The sequence below is a fragment of the Bacillus rossius genome, chromosome 5, assembly GCF_032445375.1.
Source record: "Bacillus rossius redtenbacheri isolate Brsri chromosome 5, Brsri_v3, whole genome shotgun sequence".
Classification (NCBI taxonomy): Eukaryota; Metazoa; Arthropoda; class Insecta; order Phasmatodea; family Bacillidae; genus Bacillus; species Bacillus rossius.
Window position 1 is genome coordinate 83,838,784 of NC_086333.1, and position 18,713 is coordinate 83,857,496.

Below are 18,713 nucleotides of genomic sequence, written 5' to 3' on the forward strand. Positions count from 1 at the left end.
CCCGGGCACCTGGGCACCCGGGCACGTGGGCACCTGGGCACCTGGGCACCTGGGCACCTGGGCACGTGGGCACCTGGGCACCTGGGCACGTGGGCACGTGGGCACCTGGGCACCTGGGCACGTGGGCACCTGGGCACCTGGGCACGTGGGCACCTGGGCACCTGGGCACCCGGGCACCTGGGCACGTGGGCACGTGGGCACCTGGGCACGTGGGCACCTGGGCACCTGGGCACCTGGGCACGTGGGCACGTGGGCACGTGGGCACCTGGGCACGTGGGCACCTGGGCACCTGGGCACGTGGGCACCTGGGCACCTGGGCACGTGGGCACCTGGGCACGTGGGCACCTGGGCACCTGGGCACCTGGGCACCCGGGCACCTGGGCACGTGGGCACGTGGGCACCCGGGCACCTGGGCACGTGGGCACCTGGGCACCTGGGCACGTGGGCACCTGGGCACGTGGGAACGTGGGCACGTGGGCACCTGGGCACCTGGGCACGTGGGCACCTGGGCACCTGGGCACGTGGGCACCTGGGCACCTGGGCACGTGGGCACCAGGGCCTCAAGGGGCGCTGACCCGGATACGCGCGGTCCCCAGGCAGTGAGAGACTCATGCTGCAGGCGCGCCACGCTAGTTGAGCCCCCTGCCCCCTCCCCCGGCCATGCACAGTACTGTGCCCATGCACTCAGGTACCTGGGACCACCCCCTCCCCTCCCGGAAGTAAGAAGCCCCTCACCAGTGGTGGCCAAGTCGTGACTGTAGAACGGGTTTCATGTCAAAATTACATTTCAAAATTATATTAGTTGCATGCATACAGGTCCACATACGGGCAGTACACAACAAACAAGCAGCCTCCATAGGTGCTCTGCTCTGCCACTATGGATCCAAATGACCTGTGCGTTTGAAACTAATAAGAAGTCTTATGCCATGAGTGATTAGTGGCATGTATTTTTACCGCGAAAATATTTAGAGACCTGCTGCGTGTTGAAATCTGTAGTATTTATTTATTTCATTTATTTATCGAAGTGATTGGCTGCCTAGTTAAGGCGATAAGGAAAGCCTTTTCTTACTCTTAACCACACTAAAGGATTCCCTGCGCTAGGAGCAAGACCTGACTGTTCCCCGGCTCCAGCACAAGTGACGTGCTGAGCGAGTGTGTGTTCCAGGGTGATGGGCGGAGACCTCGTCCTGGCAGCGATGTGACAATGCGCCCAGACAACCTGCTGTGTCTGCTGGGACTGAGCTGTCTGCTGGGCTCTCTGCTCCCGGCAGAGTCCATCCGCTGGCTGTGAGTACACCCCCCCACCCCCCTCTACACCGCGAGGACAAGCCACCAATCACAGCCTCCCACACGGCTCGGCCAAACAAGGCGGCCGCCAGTAAGAACCACAAGTAACTCATTGCAATCTAGTAGCAGCCTTAGTCGGTGAGCGAGGGGTTAGGATTACACTATTATCTTGGAAATCTCGACGCTGTAGCAACTGAGCATACCTGTGCGACGTTAAACACTATACTGTTGCCAGGCTGCGTTAAAATGTGTCATGTCGTCTACATCTCTTCCTGTTGGCTCTGATCAGCGCAAAAACCCCGATTATGTGACTAGCTCAGCCAATGAGGGAACACGCTGCAACACAGACGTTTGTGATTAATCTTAAACAACACCACTGCAATAGAAGTTACTATAGATTTCAGGCTATCGGATGCAAAAGGGTTTCGTGATAATTAAAAACATATATATTCATATGCTATGAGAATAATGTTTTCAACAATTTTTTTTTTGTATTCTACAAAACACGTGTTTGTATTCCACACAAACAGGTATTTTATACTGTATACTGTGAATATGATATTTACTGTCTGTAACAAAAAATTCGTTGGCCTAAGAAAATTGTTTTCAAAATAAATTGATTATGTACATTAAAGAAACATACAGTCGAGTGAAAAGGATCATTTCGCCTTGTCTAAAAATCTACACTATATATAAATATATATGCTATATATCAAACTACATTTATACATATTTACAAATATATATAATTTATTAAAACAAACAAACGGAGTGTTGATGCCATACAGTAAAATACATGTTTTGTATATTCTAAATATCTGTGCCACTTATTAAAAATAATTTATAAAAAATGTGAGCGAGTGTTTCAGCACTCGCCAGTGATGTGTGACATGTAACCTCGGTAACACGGACATTCCTGTGTTCTCATGTTGCAAATACACTTATAATACGTGTCTCGGATACGACCTTTAACATGGAATTCTTTTCAACAATGCCGAGCGTGGTCAGTATACTCAAATTGTTTTCTTCAAAACATTTCTGGACGCGAATCACACGTAGTTTCCGCACCCGCCGCTAGAATTCACTGCCGGAGCAGCTACGTCGACTGTTGAAACATTTTATTAGCAGACTGAAACTTTAAAATATTTAATGAAACGGCTCCAATAAAAACGAAGGACTTGAGAGTACCAGAACCCGAATTTGGACCTGATTTCGACATGGGGTGTTATTAAAATACAGACCATATTGTTAAATAAAAAAAAATTGGTTGTCTGTAAAGTCGGTTTACGGACGATAGTTTAACGTAACAACGTCATAACAAAACATTGATGAAATGATTGCATACTTTTATGAATAAAATTGAATCATTTTTATTGAATTATCACTATTTTGTATGGATACAAAGAAGGAGTGAAATGAAATCTACAATTTAATTGATAAATTTACTTTTATTTGCACTCATTAATTCAAATATGTTTATTACTTTAACGAAGAGATTATTTTAACTATAACTTTTATACATTTTTGCTATTTAACTTATTCCAATCTGTGTTATTCTGTTAAGGATAGGATGACGATAGGAAAAGTAGGAAATGAATGGGAGTGTTTCAAGGATGATGTGAAGGAAAATGGCTTACCCAACACCAAGATGCGGTCAAAAATAATATATTTGCGCCACGGACTCTGCAGCAATGCTAGGAGGAACGGGTTAGCAAAGAGCAATGAAAATGTTACATTGAAATGCATGAAAACAGAATTACGCCACGGACTCGGTCGCAATGCTAGGAGGTTCAGGTTAGCAAAGAGAAATATTAAATGAGCGTAACGGGACAATTTGCGTAACGGGACACTTTCGTGCGTGCAGCCGGCGTTCATCGATTTATTAGACGTTGTCACGTCAAAAAGAAACTATGATATTAACTTTTGTCCTTGTGACCGTCCGGCCCAGACGGCAGGTCGATAGCAGATGTGCACGTATGCACGTCATTCAATCGCAAATAAATCCACAAGTTTTTTTTTTCCGATCCGTCTTCAGAGCCCCGTTTTTATCCCCTTCGTTGGTGGTAGAGACCTGAAAAATTCGCGGGTTCATTTCGTGTTATGCTAAAATTCAAATAATTATACCTTAGTGCTGCTTCTGTCATTGGTTCACTGTTAATCTGGAGGACTGAGGGCCAATTAGAGACCCTCACTCATAGAAGTGTCGAATCACAGGCCACCCAGTCGAGACTACTCACAAGTCAACAGCCAATGAACAGTTGGCATTTGCCCGAGTGTGTAGAGGATATTGGAGTCTATCCTGGAGGTCATTGAACCCGCGAATTTTTCCGGTCTCTAGTTGTTGGTACCATTAGTGTTTCCCTCGCGGTATGGTTCTTTTTCCCTTGATGTTGGTGTTCCTGGATGCATTCCACGCTGAGACTATCTCCAGGGCATACACCAGAGCTTCGCAGCTCTTCTTGTGGCAAGCCGTACGAGTTTCTGTACAGCACACACATTGATTGCAAAAAGCCAATGCAAACAATGCACACTCCCACAGAGCAATGCAGGCAACCATAGAGGTTTATTTTATTTACTCCGTTAGATGTTTTTAGGGTGTTCAAGATTGCACTAAAGATATTGAAAACGAAATATTGGCACTATCATTACTACAAAACAATAATAAAAAACAAATTAATAATTTTAGAAAAACAAACGACAATTCACATTACTATTAAAACATTTTTTTTTTTAAATTTTCAACACAAATATAAAATTCATATTGTTTCCATTTGTTTTGTTTAAGTCATAAACACTCAAGATTTTATGACCCATTTCTTGACTCCACATGTAACAAATATTGCAGACACAGATGGACAGATAAACAATATTATTCATTCTTCAATATTTCTACTTGTATTAAGTTTGAAACAATTGTAAATTATTTTTGAAACAATAAAAATTACCGACAAAATTTCCTTTATAATTTAATTATATGTAGGGCCTTTAGATTAAATGCTTTAACATAATGTATGTCTGTAAGTTTAAAAAAATAATACTTTAATGTATTTAATTTTCTATAACATCTTCTGCTATTGTTGATTGCATTATAATATTATTTCGTGTCCGGAAGTGCTGAAATCGTCTTTGTAATTATAGAAAATTTCAGACCACTCATTCTCTTCTCTGAAATATGATTAGAAAATAAAACACGTTTATTTGAATATTCTATCAGTTGTTGTTTCGTGAAAAATTAATCATGCTTATTTAGTTTTGTTGTTCACTGGCAAAACAGGTGATATCATTTTCTTCTTTCTTAAGACATAACCATACATTTAGGATATTTTTGTTAATTTACGTATTACAGAATCATAGGAAGAACTGTTCAGAAAATGAGTATGTATAAGTTAAACGGAATGCTTTTACCTGATGTGAAAACTCATAAAATAAACTTCTAGTGACAAAATGTTTCAACGAGGATCCAATGCTTGGAGATGTACAAATAGCAGAAAACGTGCAGCAAATGTATGTTCTGGGAATTAAATGTGTATAAAAAACATATTTATACTATGCTGATACAGTTTAACCTATGTATAAATTGTACTAAAATGATAATAATGACATACAAGTACAACAATCCATCATAGCCTAGGTCGGGAAAAACCCGTTCAACGAGGATGTTGTTGTGTACTTTAGTATCTAAATTATTTTACAAAGGAAATATTAAAAGTAAAATTTCATCAATACATACTGAATCCTCCAACATAGCCTCTTTAACTAATACAAATAGAGGAAAAACATACTGTTTATGATGTTTTATAGAAAAGAGAAAAAAAATTCAGTTAAGTTTATTGAAAATTATATTTGTGATAAAAAAAACTATTATTTTGCAGATTACTTTTGACCCGGGCTTGACTCAACATTCCTAATATAATAAAGACTACTTAGAATTCTCGTCGGTAGATTACACGGTGACATTATTTGCTGGGTTACGTGTGTTTGGGTAGCAACTTCTTCCCCTTGTTTATAACCGGCTCAGGGCACTGTAGTCCAGTCACCAGGGCGCAGCAGACATGTGTGCTACTACCTGATGGCCTGTGGTGAGGCAATCACAGCCTGAAACGGACTCTGAGGAGCCCATGTCCTGACGGGGCAGGGAACATGGCGGGCTCTACCCCCCCCCCCCCCCCCCCCCAAGCGGGCAGGTTCCATCTCGCCGAGGCTAGGCGTGACTAATTACCTCCCCCGCAACACCCCTCCACCAACCACGACCAAGTATTGGTCGTAAATCCCAGCAGGCGCGAAGAAGGCGGGCCGGCATCGCGTTTTTATTGTTTCCCGATGGCCTATCTGCGGCCCGGGTGACCTCGCGATAGCATCTCAGGGTTGGGGTCAGCCCAGGGCACGCAGTGGAGAACTGAGGTCTGCGCACTCTCCTGGCCGCCGGCATTCCGACCAGCCTCGCGCTCTGTGGAGCAGTCACCTCGCTCTATGTGGGCCCTGTCACACCTAGACAGTCACACGCTACTTCGACACAGCTCCGTGGAGCAGTCACCTCACTCTATGTGCGCCCTGTCACACCTAGACAGTCACACGCTACTTCGACACAGCTCCGTGGAGCAGTCACCTCGCTCTATGTGGGCCCTGTCACACCTAGACAGTCACACGCTACTTCGACACAGCTCCGTGGAGCAGTCACCTCGCTCTATCTGGGCCCTGTCACACCTAGACAGTCACACGCTACTTCGACACAGCTCCGTGGAGCAGTCACCTCGCTCTATCTGGGCCCTGTCACACCTAGACAGTCACACGCTACTTCGACACAGCTCCGTGGAGCAGTCACCTCGCTCTATATGGGCCCTGTCACACCTAGACAGTCACACGCTACTTCGACACAGCTCCGTGGAGCAGTCACCTCGCGCTCTGTAGGCCCTGTCACACCTACACAGTCACACGCTACTTCGACACAGCTCCGTGGAGCAGTCACCTCGCTCTATGTGGGCCCTGTCACACCTAGACAGTCACACGCTACTTCGACACAGCTCCGTGGAGCAGTCACCTCGCTCTATCTGGGCCCTGTCACACCTAGACAGTCACACGCTTCTTCGACACAGCTCCGTGGAGCAGTCACCTCACTCTATGTGCGCCCTGTCACACCTAGACAGTCACACGCTACTTCGACACAGCTCCGTGGAGCAGTCACCTCGCTCTATGTGGGCCCTGTCACACCTAGACAGTCACACGCTACTTCGACACAGCTCCGTGGAGCAGTCACCTCGCTCTATCTGGGCCCTGTCACACCTAGACAGTCACACGCTACTTCGACACAGCTCCGTGGAGCAGTCACCTCGCTCTATCTGGGCCCTGTCACACCTAGACAGTCACATGCTTCTTCGACACAGCTCCGTGGAGCAGTCACCTCACTCTATGTGCGCCCTGTCACACCTAGACAGTCACACGCTACTTCCACACAGCTCCGTGGAGCAGTCACCTCGCTCTATGTGGGCCCTGTCACACCTAGACAGTCACACGCTACTTCGACACAGCTCCGTGGAGCAGTCACCTCGCTCTATCTGGGCCCTGTCACACCTAGACAGTCACACGCTACTTCGACACAGCTCCGTGGAGCAGTCACCTCGCTCTATGTGGGCCCTGTCACACCTAGACAGTCACACGCTACTTCGACACAGCTCCGTGGAGCAGTCACCTCGCTCTATATGGGCCCTGTCACACCTAGACAGTCACACGCTACTTCGACACAGCTCCGTGGAGCAGTCACCTCGCGCTCTGTGGGCCCTGTCACACCTACACAGTCACACGCTACTTCGACACAGCTCCGTGGAGCAGTCACCTCGCTCTATGTGGGCCCTGTCACACCTAGACAGTCACACGCTACTTCGACACAGCTCCGTGGAGCAGTCACCTCGCTCTATCTGGGCCCTGTCACACCTAGACAGTCACACGCTTCTTCGACACAGCTCCGTGGAGCAGTCACCTCACTCTATGTGCGCCCTGTCACACCTAGACAGTCACACGCTACTTCGACACAGCTCCGTGGAGCAGTCACCTCGCTCTATGTGGGCCCTGTCACACCTAGACAGTCACACGCTACTTCGACACAGCTCCGTGGAGCAGTCACCTCGCTCTATGTGGGCCCTGTCACACCTAGACAGTCACACGCTACTTCGACACAGCTCCGTGGAGCAGTCACCTCGCTCTATGTGGGCCCTGTCATACCTAGACAGTCACACGCTACTTTGACACAGCTCCGTGGAGCAGTCACCTCGCGCTCTGTGGGCCCTGTCACACCTACACAGTCACACGCTACTTCGACACAGCTCCATGGAGCAGTCACCTCGCTCTATGTGGGCCCTGTCACACCTAGACAGTCACACGCTACTTCGACACAGCTCCGTGGAGCAGTCACCTCACTCTATGTGCGCCCTGTCACACCTAGACAGTCACACGCTACTTCGACACAGCTCCGTGGAGCAGTCACCTCGCTCTATGTGGGCCCTGTCACACCTAGACAGTCACACGCTACTTCGACACAGCTCCGTGGAGCAGTCACCTCGCTCTATCTGGGCCCTGTCACACCTAGAGAGTCACACGCTACTTCGACACAGCTCCGTGGAGCAGTCACCTCGCGCTCTGTGGGCCCTGTCACACCTAGACAGTCACACGCTACTTCGACACAGCTCCGTGGAGCAGTCACCTCGCTCTATGTGGGCCCTGTCACACCTAGACAGTCACACGCTACTTCGACACAGCTCCGTGGAGCAGTCACCTCGCTCTATCTGGGCCCTGTCACACCTAGACAGTCACACGCTTCTTCGACACAGCTCCGTGGAGCAGTCACCTCACTCTATGTGCGCCCTGTCACACCTAACAGTCACACGCTACTTCGACACAGCTCCGTGGAGCAGTCACCTCGCTCTATGTGGGCCCTGTCACACCTAGACAGTCACACGCTACTTCGACACAGCTCCATGGAGCAGTCACCTCGCTCTATCTGGGCCCTGTCACACCTAGACAGTCACACGCTACTTCGACACAGCTCCGTGGAGCAGTCACCTCGCTCTATGTGGGCCCTGTCACACCTAGACAGTCACACGCTACTTCGACACAGCTCCGTGGAGTAGTCACATCGCTCTATGTGGGCCCTGTCACACCTAGACAGTCACATTCTACTTCGACACAGCTCCGTGGAGCAGTCACCTCGCTCTATCTGGGCCCTGTCACACCTAGACAGTCACACGCTACTTCGACACAGCTCCGTGGAGCAGTCACCTCACTCTATGTGCGCCCTGTCACACCTAACAGTCACACGCTACTTCGACACAGCTCCGTGGAGCAGTCACCTCGCTCTATGTGGGCCCTGTCACACCTAGACAGTCACACGCTACTTCGACACAGCTCCGTGGAGGAGTCACCTCGCTCTATGTGGGCCCTGTCACACCTAGACAGTCACACGCTACTTCGACACAGCTCCGTGGAGTAGTCACATCGCTCTATGTGGGCCCTGTCACACCTAGACAGTCACACGCTACTTCGACACATCTCCGTGGAGCAGTCACCTCGCTCTCTGTCGGTCCCTGTCACACCTAGACAGTTTCACGCTACTTCGACACAGCTCCGTTGAGCAGTCACCTCGCTCTATGTGGGCCCTGTCACACCTCGCACGGCCTCGTAGATTCAGACACAAGCTACTTCCTTGCTTCTGTGCAAGGCCACGTATTTGCGGCTCTTCGGCGTGCCCTCTTGCTTACGTCATTAACGGTGATTTACAACTGAGGTCCTGTGTTTTGGGGCAGCATTTATAGCATCTGAGCAGTGATTGGTTACTGAGGTCGACCAATCACGCAGCGTGGATTGCCATTGTGGGTCCCACAATATTGGCTGTTGTTAATTCTTTGATGATGATTGTTCATATATTTGTAAAAAAAATTATTCCAGATATTAATTATAATGAAGCCATCTTATATGCTGACGTTATTAGGGTGTTTTCTGATATCTGTGGTTTCCCTGTAACATATGTGGTTGTAACTGGCAATATTTATGTGTTTGGTTTTTTTTTTGGAAGTGTATTTCATGTCCTGATTCATTGTAGTGCTGAGCTATGGCTGGAGGGTTTTGGTTTGTGTTTGATGTCTACTAAATGTTCTTTTAGGTGAGTAGAGATCCTTTTGCCAGTTTTTCCTACACATGTCTTATTGCATGCTGGAAGGTTATAAACAGATATAACGTCTTTCACAGTGCCTAGAAATGTCTTTATTTTATTTATTGGCTTCTACACGGCAAGGTCATTTAAAAGGGAGTGGTTCTAACCAGAAGCCAAGAAGAAGCATGTAACTCTAGCCACGAAGGCCTACGACATAGAATGAAGACTCTGCATGGATAAAAACTAATCGTGAATACCAGACAAATGGACAAGCCAAGAGTGTGGCTCAGATCCCGCTACACTGGTCATGAGGCAATTCCCCGCACTCTACCAGGGCTGCGTCTCTCCAGAATTACTGCCATGTCTTGTCAAAACGGCACAAAGAAATGGGCGCATTACCACCCCTGACTTTAGATTCTTAGTGTGTGAGCAAAACACAATGCAAACAATCATCAAGGCTAAATTATGTTCCAGATTTTTAAGTCGCGATGAAGCAAGCACAACACTCCTGGCTAAGGCTATGATACACCCACTAAACAACTGCATGTGGATGACCTCGTCATTGGAATCGAAGCAGCTATAAAACATCTCGCAAACATCGAAGCTGAAGAAATTAGAACAGAAACAGTGGGCATAAATTAAAGAGCATAACTGCCTAACTCGAACATCAACTGTAATGAAAGAAGAGCTCTGATAAAACTGTAAATAAGATAATAACATTGTCCTGCATGCTGACATAAGCAATGCAACTATAGTCATGACTTCTATTGACTACAAGAACAAGACGAATAACATTCTTCCCGACTCTGCTTACAAGCAACTGCCAAAAAAACCTTCTAAAGCTAGTTGAGCTGAAAATAAATAAACTTATTTCTGAATATTCACTGTAACAAATGTAAAGAAGAGTTTGATCCCAGAGGCTAGTAGAACACCTGCTATTTATGGATTGCCAACAATTCACAACCTGTAAGTATCTCTCCGCCCTATAGTAAGTGCTACAAACTCACCGACTCATGCTATTATCAGACACATAAAAAATTAGCTGAAACAAGCCATATCTACTCCTAAGTCATTCATCAAAAAACTCGAAGCACTTTGTGGAAATCTTCCAGCAAATAAGCATTGAAGAAAGCGATCTACTGTTGAGTTGCGACGCGGAAACACTCTGCACAAAAGTTCCTGTGGAAGACGCCATCTACACAACTCGTAATCCATCAACAACTTAGAACTACTATTGGAACATTTTTGACCTTACCTTTATTCTCATACTGAGGCCGATATTTAGCCCAAACTGAAGGAACAGTGATGGTTCTCTTCTGTTACCACTTCTGGCCAACACATTCATGACATATGTACTTCGAGAAAAAAGGCATTCACAAAAGTGAGTACAAGCCAAATGCTGGTATTTGTATGTGAATGATACCCCTGCCATCTGGTCATATGGGCGTGAAACTTTGTCATTATTTCTGGAACTTCTCAACAACCAGCATGAAAACATAGAAACGGAAACTGAAGCTGATGTACCTTTCCTGTATGTTCTTGCCTGTAGAAGTGGTAGTACATAAAACACAAAGTGTATAGGATGCCTACCAACAACAGCAGGTGCCTAAATGCAAACTACACCATCCTCCAGATAACAAGATTCTGTAATATTCTAACTGAGCGACATAGCACAGAACATCTGCGATGAAAACAGTATAAAAGAAGAATTACAAAATGTCAAAAGTCGCTGTCAGTGCCACAGGGACTGAAATATCTGGTGTCATGAGCAGAAAACGCAGGAAAACTAACACTGAAAACCGTGACCACAAATAACATTTTTTCAGCAATGTAATGCATCAAGGAGACTACAGAAGTAATATCCAAAGGATCACAAGAAAATAACACCCAAATATTCCTGAAGCCAGTCAATAAACTAGACATTTCTAAAAACTGTGAATGAAGAACTGCCAAGTAACATCCAGGAGTTTATACAGTTCCCTGCTCTTGGAACAAGACCTGTGCGGCAAAAACTGGTAGAAGGATCTCCAATAGCCAAACAAGAACATTTCACAGACGTCGAATACAACAGAAACTGCTGAGCCATAGCTCAGCACTGCAATGAAACAAGACATGCAATCGACTTCGACCAAGCCAAGCATATAATATTATTATTGCCAACTACAACCACAGATTAAAAAACAGAGAAGGCATAGAAATCAGAAACCGCTTTAATTACTTAAACAAAGAATATGGCTACAGATTAAGTATTGTCTGGAATGCTTTGTTTTTTTAAAAAAAGAACAATCACCATCAAAGTATGAGCAACAGTGAGCTTGTGACACGCCGGAACGCCGAGAATAACTACAAGGACGAGGCCTCCACAAGAAGTAGTATGTAAGGCCAGCAAGATGGAAGTTGTTATTGGTCTATTCCCGCAGTTCCAACGGTGGATTTCCCTAACGCCCCACTGGTCGACCAGTCGAGGTGGTGGGGTTGAAGTGACCAGTGGTGGTCCATTGGGCCGCTGTTGTCCCGAGCAGAGGAGTCACGGCTCATGAACCAGAGGCCCCCAGCTGTCGTGAGAGCCAGCAGCTGGGTAGCGGAGGGGGCGGGGGCTTGCGAGTCTATTAACGCGCCTCGCCTAATGCGCGAGCAATGAGACTCCATCTCAGCCACTACTGCACTCTCGAACCTCTCTCGGCAGGAGAGCGCTCACATCCATGCTTCTGATGGTCGTGCACAGTTAAATAACATCCACTATTCTTTTACACTCGAAGTCATTTCTAAAAAGAAAAAAAGGCAAATTAGTAAATATATTTGAAAATAACTGTGTTGGTAATATATTAAAAAAAACTCCCGTTTATCCTTATTACTGAGTCAAATATTCTAACATTTCATAAACAAACAGTAGTGCATTGTACAACCTTGCTAGACTAGAAGAATTGTTTTGATGCAGGAAAAGGAAAGATAAAAAAAATTGTTTGTAAATCATAGAAAACAAAATTTTTTGAAAGTAAGAAAGTGAAACACACTTGAAAGGAGACACAGGAGGACATCCTCGAGCGAAGCAAGCTGCGTCGAGAACTGCACCAGCCATCGCCTGGAGCGACCCAGGTCACGCCGAGAGCTGCCGTGAGGGCGCGTGGCTCAGTGCCCGAGTGCTGTGTCTCTGGAACTTGCCAGGAGGAGACACACTCCGAGATCACTGGCCCCCAGGCGAGGGTCTGCAGTCCACTGCATATTGGAGAGATCATGGTTTGTTCGCTGGCTGCTCACTTTGGAGAGTTGAGTTGAAGAGGGGACGTGTCATTCGGGCCTCCCTCTTCCGCCAACACCAGCGCTTGGTGGTTCTCCAACTGCGCACGACAGGTGTTGTACTCATCCTCAGGTTTTTGGATCTTCGCTTGTTGCCGGAGCAATCCCCGGAACTTTCCTGTCCTTAGAAATATGTTCTGCGGTGGATCTACATACTTACAGCTTAGACGTTTATTCTCCTGGGAGGTTTGGGGCTCGGACCACCAGTTGGGGGGGGGGGGAGGGAGCGGCTGATGACGTCACTAGTCCTTGCTCCTGCTGTTCCTCGCACACTCGTCCCGCTAGTGCGCACACTCGCTCTTAGAGTAAACTACGATGGTGTAACTGTCCTACGGATAAGTTCACGCTGAGCCACTATTACAAGTCTGTCAAAGCTAAAGAAATCTCTTCCTTGCAGTAAACTCTCCTGCACTAGCTTTCCCGTGACTAGGTTCGTGTGGAACTCGCTGGTTGCTTTGACAAGAAGCCGTGTGTCCTGTAGGAACCGTGTGACTCGTCGTGGTAACTAGTGTCCTGGATGTTTCTTCACGACTTGTTATACTTTGGTTCTGAATTTCACCAAAATACTTTGATGGTTTTGCTTGATGCTGTAAAAAATTGAGAGACAGACTAAAACAAATTCCATGTTTTTTTTTTGCCTCTGTATAAGTTCTTATTACCAAAACGACCACTATTGTGCCCCCGCGTGTCAGGTCAGGGGACGCTAGGCTGCCCGCACGACACGCGCGCTGGTTGGTTGCATACCGGCCGAGTCCAGGCCTCGCCCCACCACTAGGCGAGGGAGTGTTGTTTCAGCTCTCAGCGCTGACAGAGCTGAGCAGGGGGCAGTCCCGTGTTACAGTGCCGTCGCAGACCCTGGTACAGCTGGTTAGAGCTGAACAGCAACGCATTTGATATGAACATCTACACAGATCGGGTTCTTCGTAAGAGGAATTGTGCCTTGAACGTTTCGGAGTTTGCAGTATTTTGCTGTAATTTTGATTTTGAGATATTCATCCAAATGTATTTATGGAGTAATATGGAATGAAAATATCAACCGAAGTAGCATCTACCCGCCGGTGCTGGCAACTGTGGGAGGGACTGTGGACGGAACATCACCGCCGGCATGGTCACTAGCCAGAGCCGAGGCTCAGGCACTTCCCTGCCGGCCTGATCGGTCCAAGCTGCTGGGATGCTGCGGTCCAGAGGTCAGGAGGTCGCTGGTTCCACGCCCACCCGGGTCAACACCTGGCTGTCGTGTTTCATCGTCTGAAGCAGCGGCCAGCCGTGGGCCATGCACTCCGCATTCGGGTTCCGCTCTTGCGCGCCATGTTGGTGTTCTCTTCTTTCTTCCATAATTACTTTTATTTAAGGGCTATTTATAACATTTTAACTAGATACCGCACTTTCACTTGTATTTCTACAAAAAAAAAATTTTCAACAGATACTCACGGGCGTAGAAAGGCACTCAACTGACGATGATGACGAAGACTTGAGCACCTTTTTTACACCTACGATATTACACCAAGTGAGTAGGTATCTGCTGAAAATATTTGTGAAAAACAAGTGCAAGGGAGGTATCGAGATAAAATGTTGGAAATAGCCCTTGGAAAAAGTAATGATGAAAAAATTGGTTGTCTGTAAAGTCGGTTTACGGACGATAGTTTAACATGACGTCATAACAAAACATTGATGAAATAATTGCATTCTTTAATGAATAAAATTGAATCATTTTTATTTTAATAATAAAATAATAAATACTTGAAATTATACTAGTAATCAGATTTTTAAAATGCAAGAATAATTAACCTTTATTGCCGAAATTGTTGTTGTAATAAGCAATGAAAACCACATTAACTTTTAACTTCACTTTATAAACAGTCGACGAAACAGTTCACGTGTAGATGACTTTGTAATTAATTTTAAAAACTGGCGTTTAGCTATAAAGTTTAAATATAATTATGAACAACTTTTCATATAAAAAAACTGTAATCAAATATCTATCATCAATTATATGAATCACCATAATTTTTTAGTCAATTGTAACATAACCTATTATTACTGCACTCGCCGACAGCGTAACGGAACACAGCGTAACGGAACAATGTGCGTAACGGGACACTTTTTCGTGCGTGCAGCCGGCGTTCATCTATTTATTAGACATTATCTTTGAAAGATTTGTGCAGTGGGAGTGCATGACTTGATGTAGGCTTTTGGACATACGCCATTGCTAAGCAAAGCATTGCTTAGCAATGGCTTATGTCCAAAAGCCTACATTAAGATTTATTAGACGTTGTCACGTTAAAAATAAGACAAAATAAACAAGTCCTGGGCTCGGCTCATGTACGCCAACTGAGGCTAAGAAGTCCACTGCGTATCAGTGGAAACCATTAGGAACTGTTAACGACTAATTAATCAGTGAACGCCTGATACAATAAAAATAACAGTAATATGTAACTGATCACCACCAGACAACAGAAGGCAGGAGCCACCTCGAGGACATGCCGGGAGACCGCAGGTACCGTCAAGCGGTGGTTAGGTCGTTGCTGCCCCAAGACGGGCCAGGAGGGGAGGTCTCCTCACCCATAAAAGCTGAGTGTTTCCCAGACTTTTGTCTAAACACAGCAACAGAGCCGGTGTTTTCCCGGGGAGGCGCGAGGAGGAATACCTGGGGCCGACACTTAGAGGCGCTAACTCGCCGACAAACACGCGCCCGAGTGTCACAGTGGCGCTACCAGTGTTGCCTTTACGAACTGCAGCCTAATTTCCCAACCACCCGAGTGTTTGCTCTGGAGGAACAACACACATCACATCTGTGAGCATTTCCTGGCATTCGTGAAAAACCGTAAAGACGCCATCTTGAATTAAATTCTTCTAGGTAGCCGAAAAATAATAGTAACGTGTTTTCATGTTACAGACTGCAGTGACTTCCAGACATTTTTTTATCAGGACGCTTCATTGTATATTTTATCACCCTAGTATCTCGAACAGTGTGAAGCGAAATTCACGTGCTTAGAAAAACTCATTTTTGACGTGACAACGTCTAATACCTAAATCGATGAACGCCGGATGCCCGCACGAAAAAGTGTCCCGTTACGCACATTTTCCCGTTCCGCTGTGTCCCATTACGCTCATTGTAAGCTTGCGCCCCATCTATCTCTCTTCCACTCGATTGGAACAAACATCGATTTGACTTTTTTGAGGCTCATTAAACTTGAAACAGTCCCATTCGTTTCCTACTTTTCCTATCATCGTCCCATCCTTAACAGAATAACACAGATTGGAAGAAGTTAAATAGCAAACATGTATAAAAGTTATAGTTAAAATAATCTCTTCGTTAAAGTAATAAACATATTTGAATTAATGAGTGCAAATAAAAGTAAATTTATCAATTAAATTGTAGGTTTAATTTCACTCCTTCTTTGTATCCATACAAAATAGTGATAATTCAATAAAAATGATTCAATTTTATTCATAAAAGTATGCAATCATTTCATTAATGTTTTGTTATGTCGTTTTCACGTTAAACTATCGTCCATAAACTGACTTTACAGACAACCAATTTTCTTAAAATAATAAAATTGCAGCGATTGAAGCATCTCATTGGCTTATCGCCTCCACGCGTCCAGGCTTGTCTGCGGGACTCTTGAAGACTTGCGTGAACCTCGCTTCAGCTGGCGGGCTCACGTGTAGCCACGTGAACCCGTGTACCGTCACTTCGGTTGACGCCCCCGTAAGCCCCAAGGGAGCGTCGCAAACCGCGAACAAGTGCCGGGGGGGGGGGTCAAATGCGCCACTCTGCTTTTGGGATTTGCTTGTGGCTAAGCATAGCGGTTGTGGTTGGTATTGGAGTAATTGCAATAATGCCTGTTAGCTGGATCTATAAGCTGACTAAGCCCTTGTTATTAAGCAATGTTCAAGCTGCGGGTTTAGCCGTAAACGCCGAGGTGGGTATTGACGAGTTACGAAAAACGCTTTCCGAATTCTTGAAGGAAAGAGAGGTAGGAGTCATTTCCGCGGAAGGGATATCGAGGACTACCGCTGGGATTCACGGGAAAATAGACCTGTTAGGTCAAATAGAAAAAAAGGTGATTTTGGACAGCATTAAAGGTTTGCCAGTGTTACATGAGGGGGGGACCCCAGTAAGTTAATACCCTTTTGTAGTGAGGTTGATAAAATGGTTGACGTCGAACTTTTTGAAGACCAAAGCTATTTGATAAAATGCCTTGCAGGGAGGTGTTCGGGAGTGGCCCGAAATGTTTTGAGTCAGTGTGCAGTGGAAAATAGCAGTTGGGAAAGAACTAAGGAATTATTGTGGGAAAATATGTGCCCCCGACGAGTTAAACTGCGTCTTGAAAAACAACATGTGTACCGGTTCCAAAAAGCTCACGAGAGCATGGTAGAATTTGTGCAGAATGTGAGTAGCATGAGTAAAGTTTTTGGTCTCGGGTTGAGCGAAGGAGATATGGTGCAAACAGTAGTAGAAAACATGCTCCCCGAGGTGAGAAGGGAGTGTGCTTTTGTAGGAAAACCAAAGGGCACTGGGAAATTATTTACGTGGGCAGTTGAAATTGATAATTTATGGTGTGCTAAGACAGATTTTGAACGCATGGGTGGTAGTAGGCTTCCAAACCAATATGTTAAGGGCTTGGAGGAAGAGGGGCAGAAAGGGCCTAGGAGCTGTTTTAGGTGTGGAAAACCAGGTCACTTGAAAGCAGAATGCCCGGAAAAGGGAAAGGGGTTAGTATGCGATTACTGTGGGAGGAGAGGTCATGGAAAAAGGTCTTGTTTCAAAGCCCGTGATGAAGAAGAAAAAAAGGGGCAGGAATGTAAGGCGTAAGGTACATACCGTACGTTTTTGCCATTAACAAGTAGTTATCTAAGTTATTAGGGTTTAGTCTTGTTGGTAATTATGTTTTAGAGATTGTAAAGAGTACGCCGTACGTTTTTGTAATTTATAAGTTTTTGGTAATTTTTTTTAGTGCATTAATTTTGGGGTAGGTTTAGTTTAGCTTTCGGAGTGAGGTACCACTCTATTCAGTGTGTGTTCTATCATGTCTCTTGACTAGTGTTTTTGAGAAATTTTCCGCAATCTGTTTGTGATTCTAAGGCTGTGATTTATTTCCTTCTATAAGTGTTTAAATGTTTTATTCTATGTTTTTATTGGTACCTGCCCAAAGAAATTGTTATTACCTTAGTTTTATTTTTTAATTTTTTTGGGGGGGGGGGGGGATATTGTACCCCTTTCTCGGGGTACCGTTTTACAAGGAAATTAAAAGGAAGTTTATATTATAGTTTTCCTTTAGTATAGTTTATTTGAGTTTTGGTGTTATCCGTACGGCGGTATTTTTGAAATATTGGTAACGTTTTTCAGCGCTAGCGTCGCCCGGGAGCACCTGGTAACAGTTAGTGAGAATATCATTAAATAATTGTGTTTATTAGTTATATTTATAATGTAGTTATATATTTGTATAAAACTATTTTAATTATTAATGCGACATAGCGAAGTTGGACAAGTGGTGATCGGGGTAAAATGAAACAAATCACGAGCACAGCGCGCATGCTCGCGAGGGAGACAGACTTTTTCCCCTCCCTTCTTTGAAGGAGGGGAGGATAGGCAGGCGATCAGCTGTTCTGGACGACGGGCCGGTGTGTGAGGTGGTCCGCGCAAGCGGCCTCGCAAAAATATGACTTTTGCGAGTGTGGGGCCGGCTTGGGCAGCAAAATAACTCGTTGGTATCTGTGTGAAGAGTAGCTGTAAAGCTCGTCAAGAAGATAGTCGCGGTACTATCGCGGCGGAACGAGGCTCCTTCCGGCTAGTATAGCCGTCAGCACCGACTGGCCTGAGGACCAGTGGGGTTTAGCGAGAATTCGCTAATCATACGGAGACGTCGAGCCGATACGTGAGTGACTTCCCTTGTGATTCCCCTTGTGCAACGGGGTTATGCTGCAAGAGATTGGTGGCAGAAATAATTACGTCAAGCCTGAGAGTTTTATTTTACGTCGGAGG

General features: G+C 45.6%; 1 protein-coding gene across 1 annotated transcript in view; it reads left to right on the forward strand.

The window, feature by feature from the left end:
• The window catches only part of LOC134532329 (protein Wnt-11b-2-like), a 94,240-nt gene that overhangs the window by 22,979 nt on the left and 52,548 nt on the right, over positions 1–18,713 (forward strand). Inside the window, exon 3 of the mRNA XM_063368749.1 lies at positions 1,166–1,287. Within this exon, the coding sequence (XP_063224819.1) occupies positions 1,166–1,287 (122 nt within the window). The remainder of the gene's footprint in view (positions 1–1,165; positions 1,288–18,713) is intronic.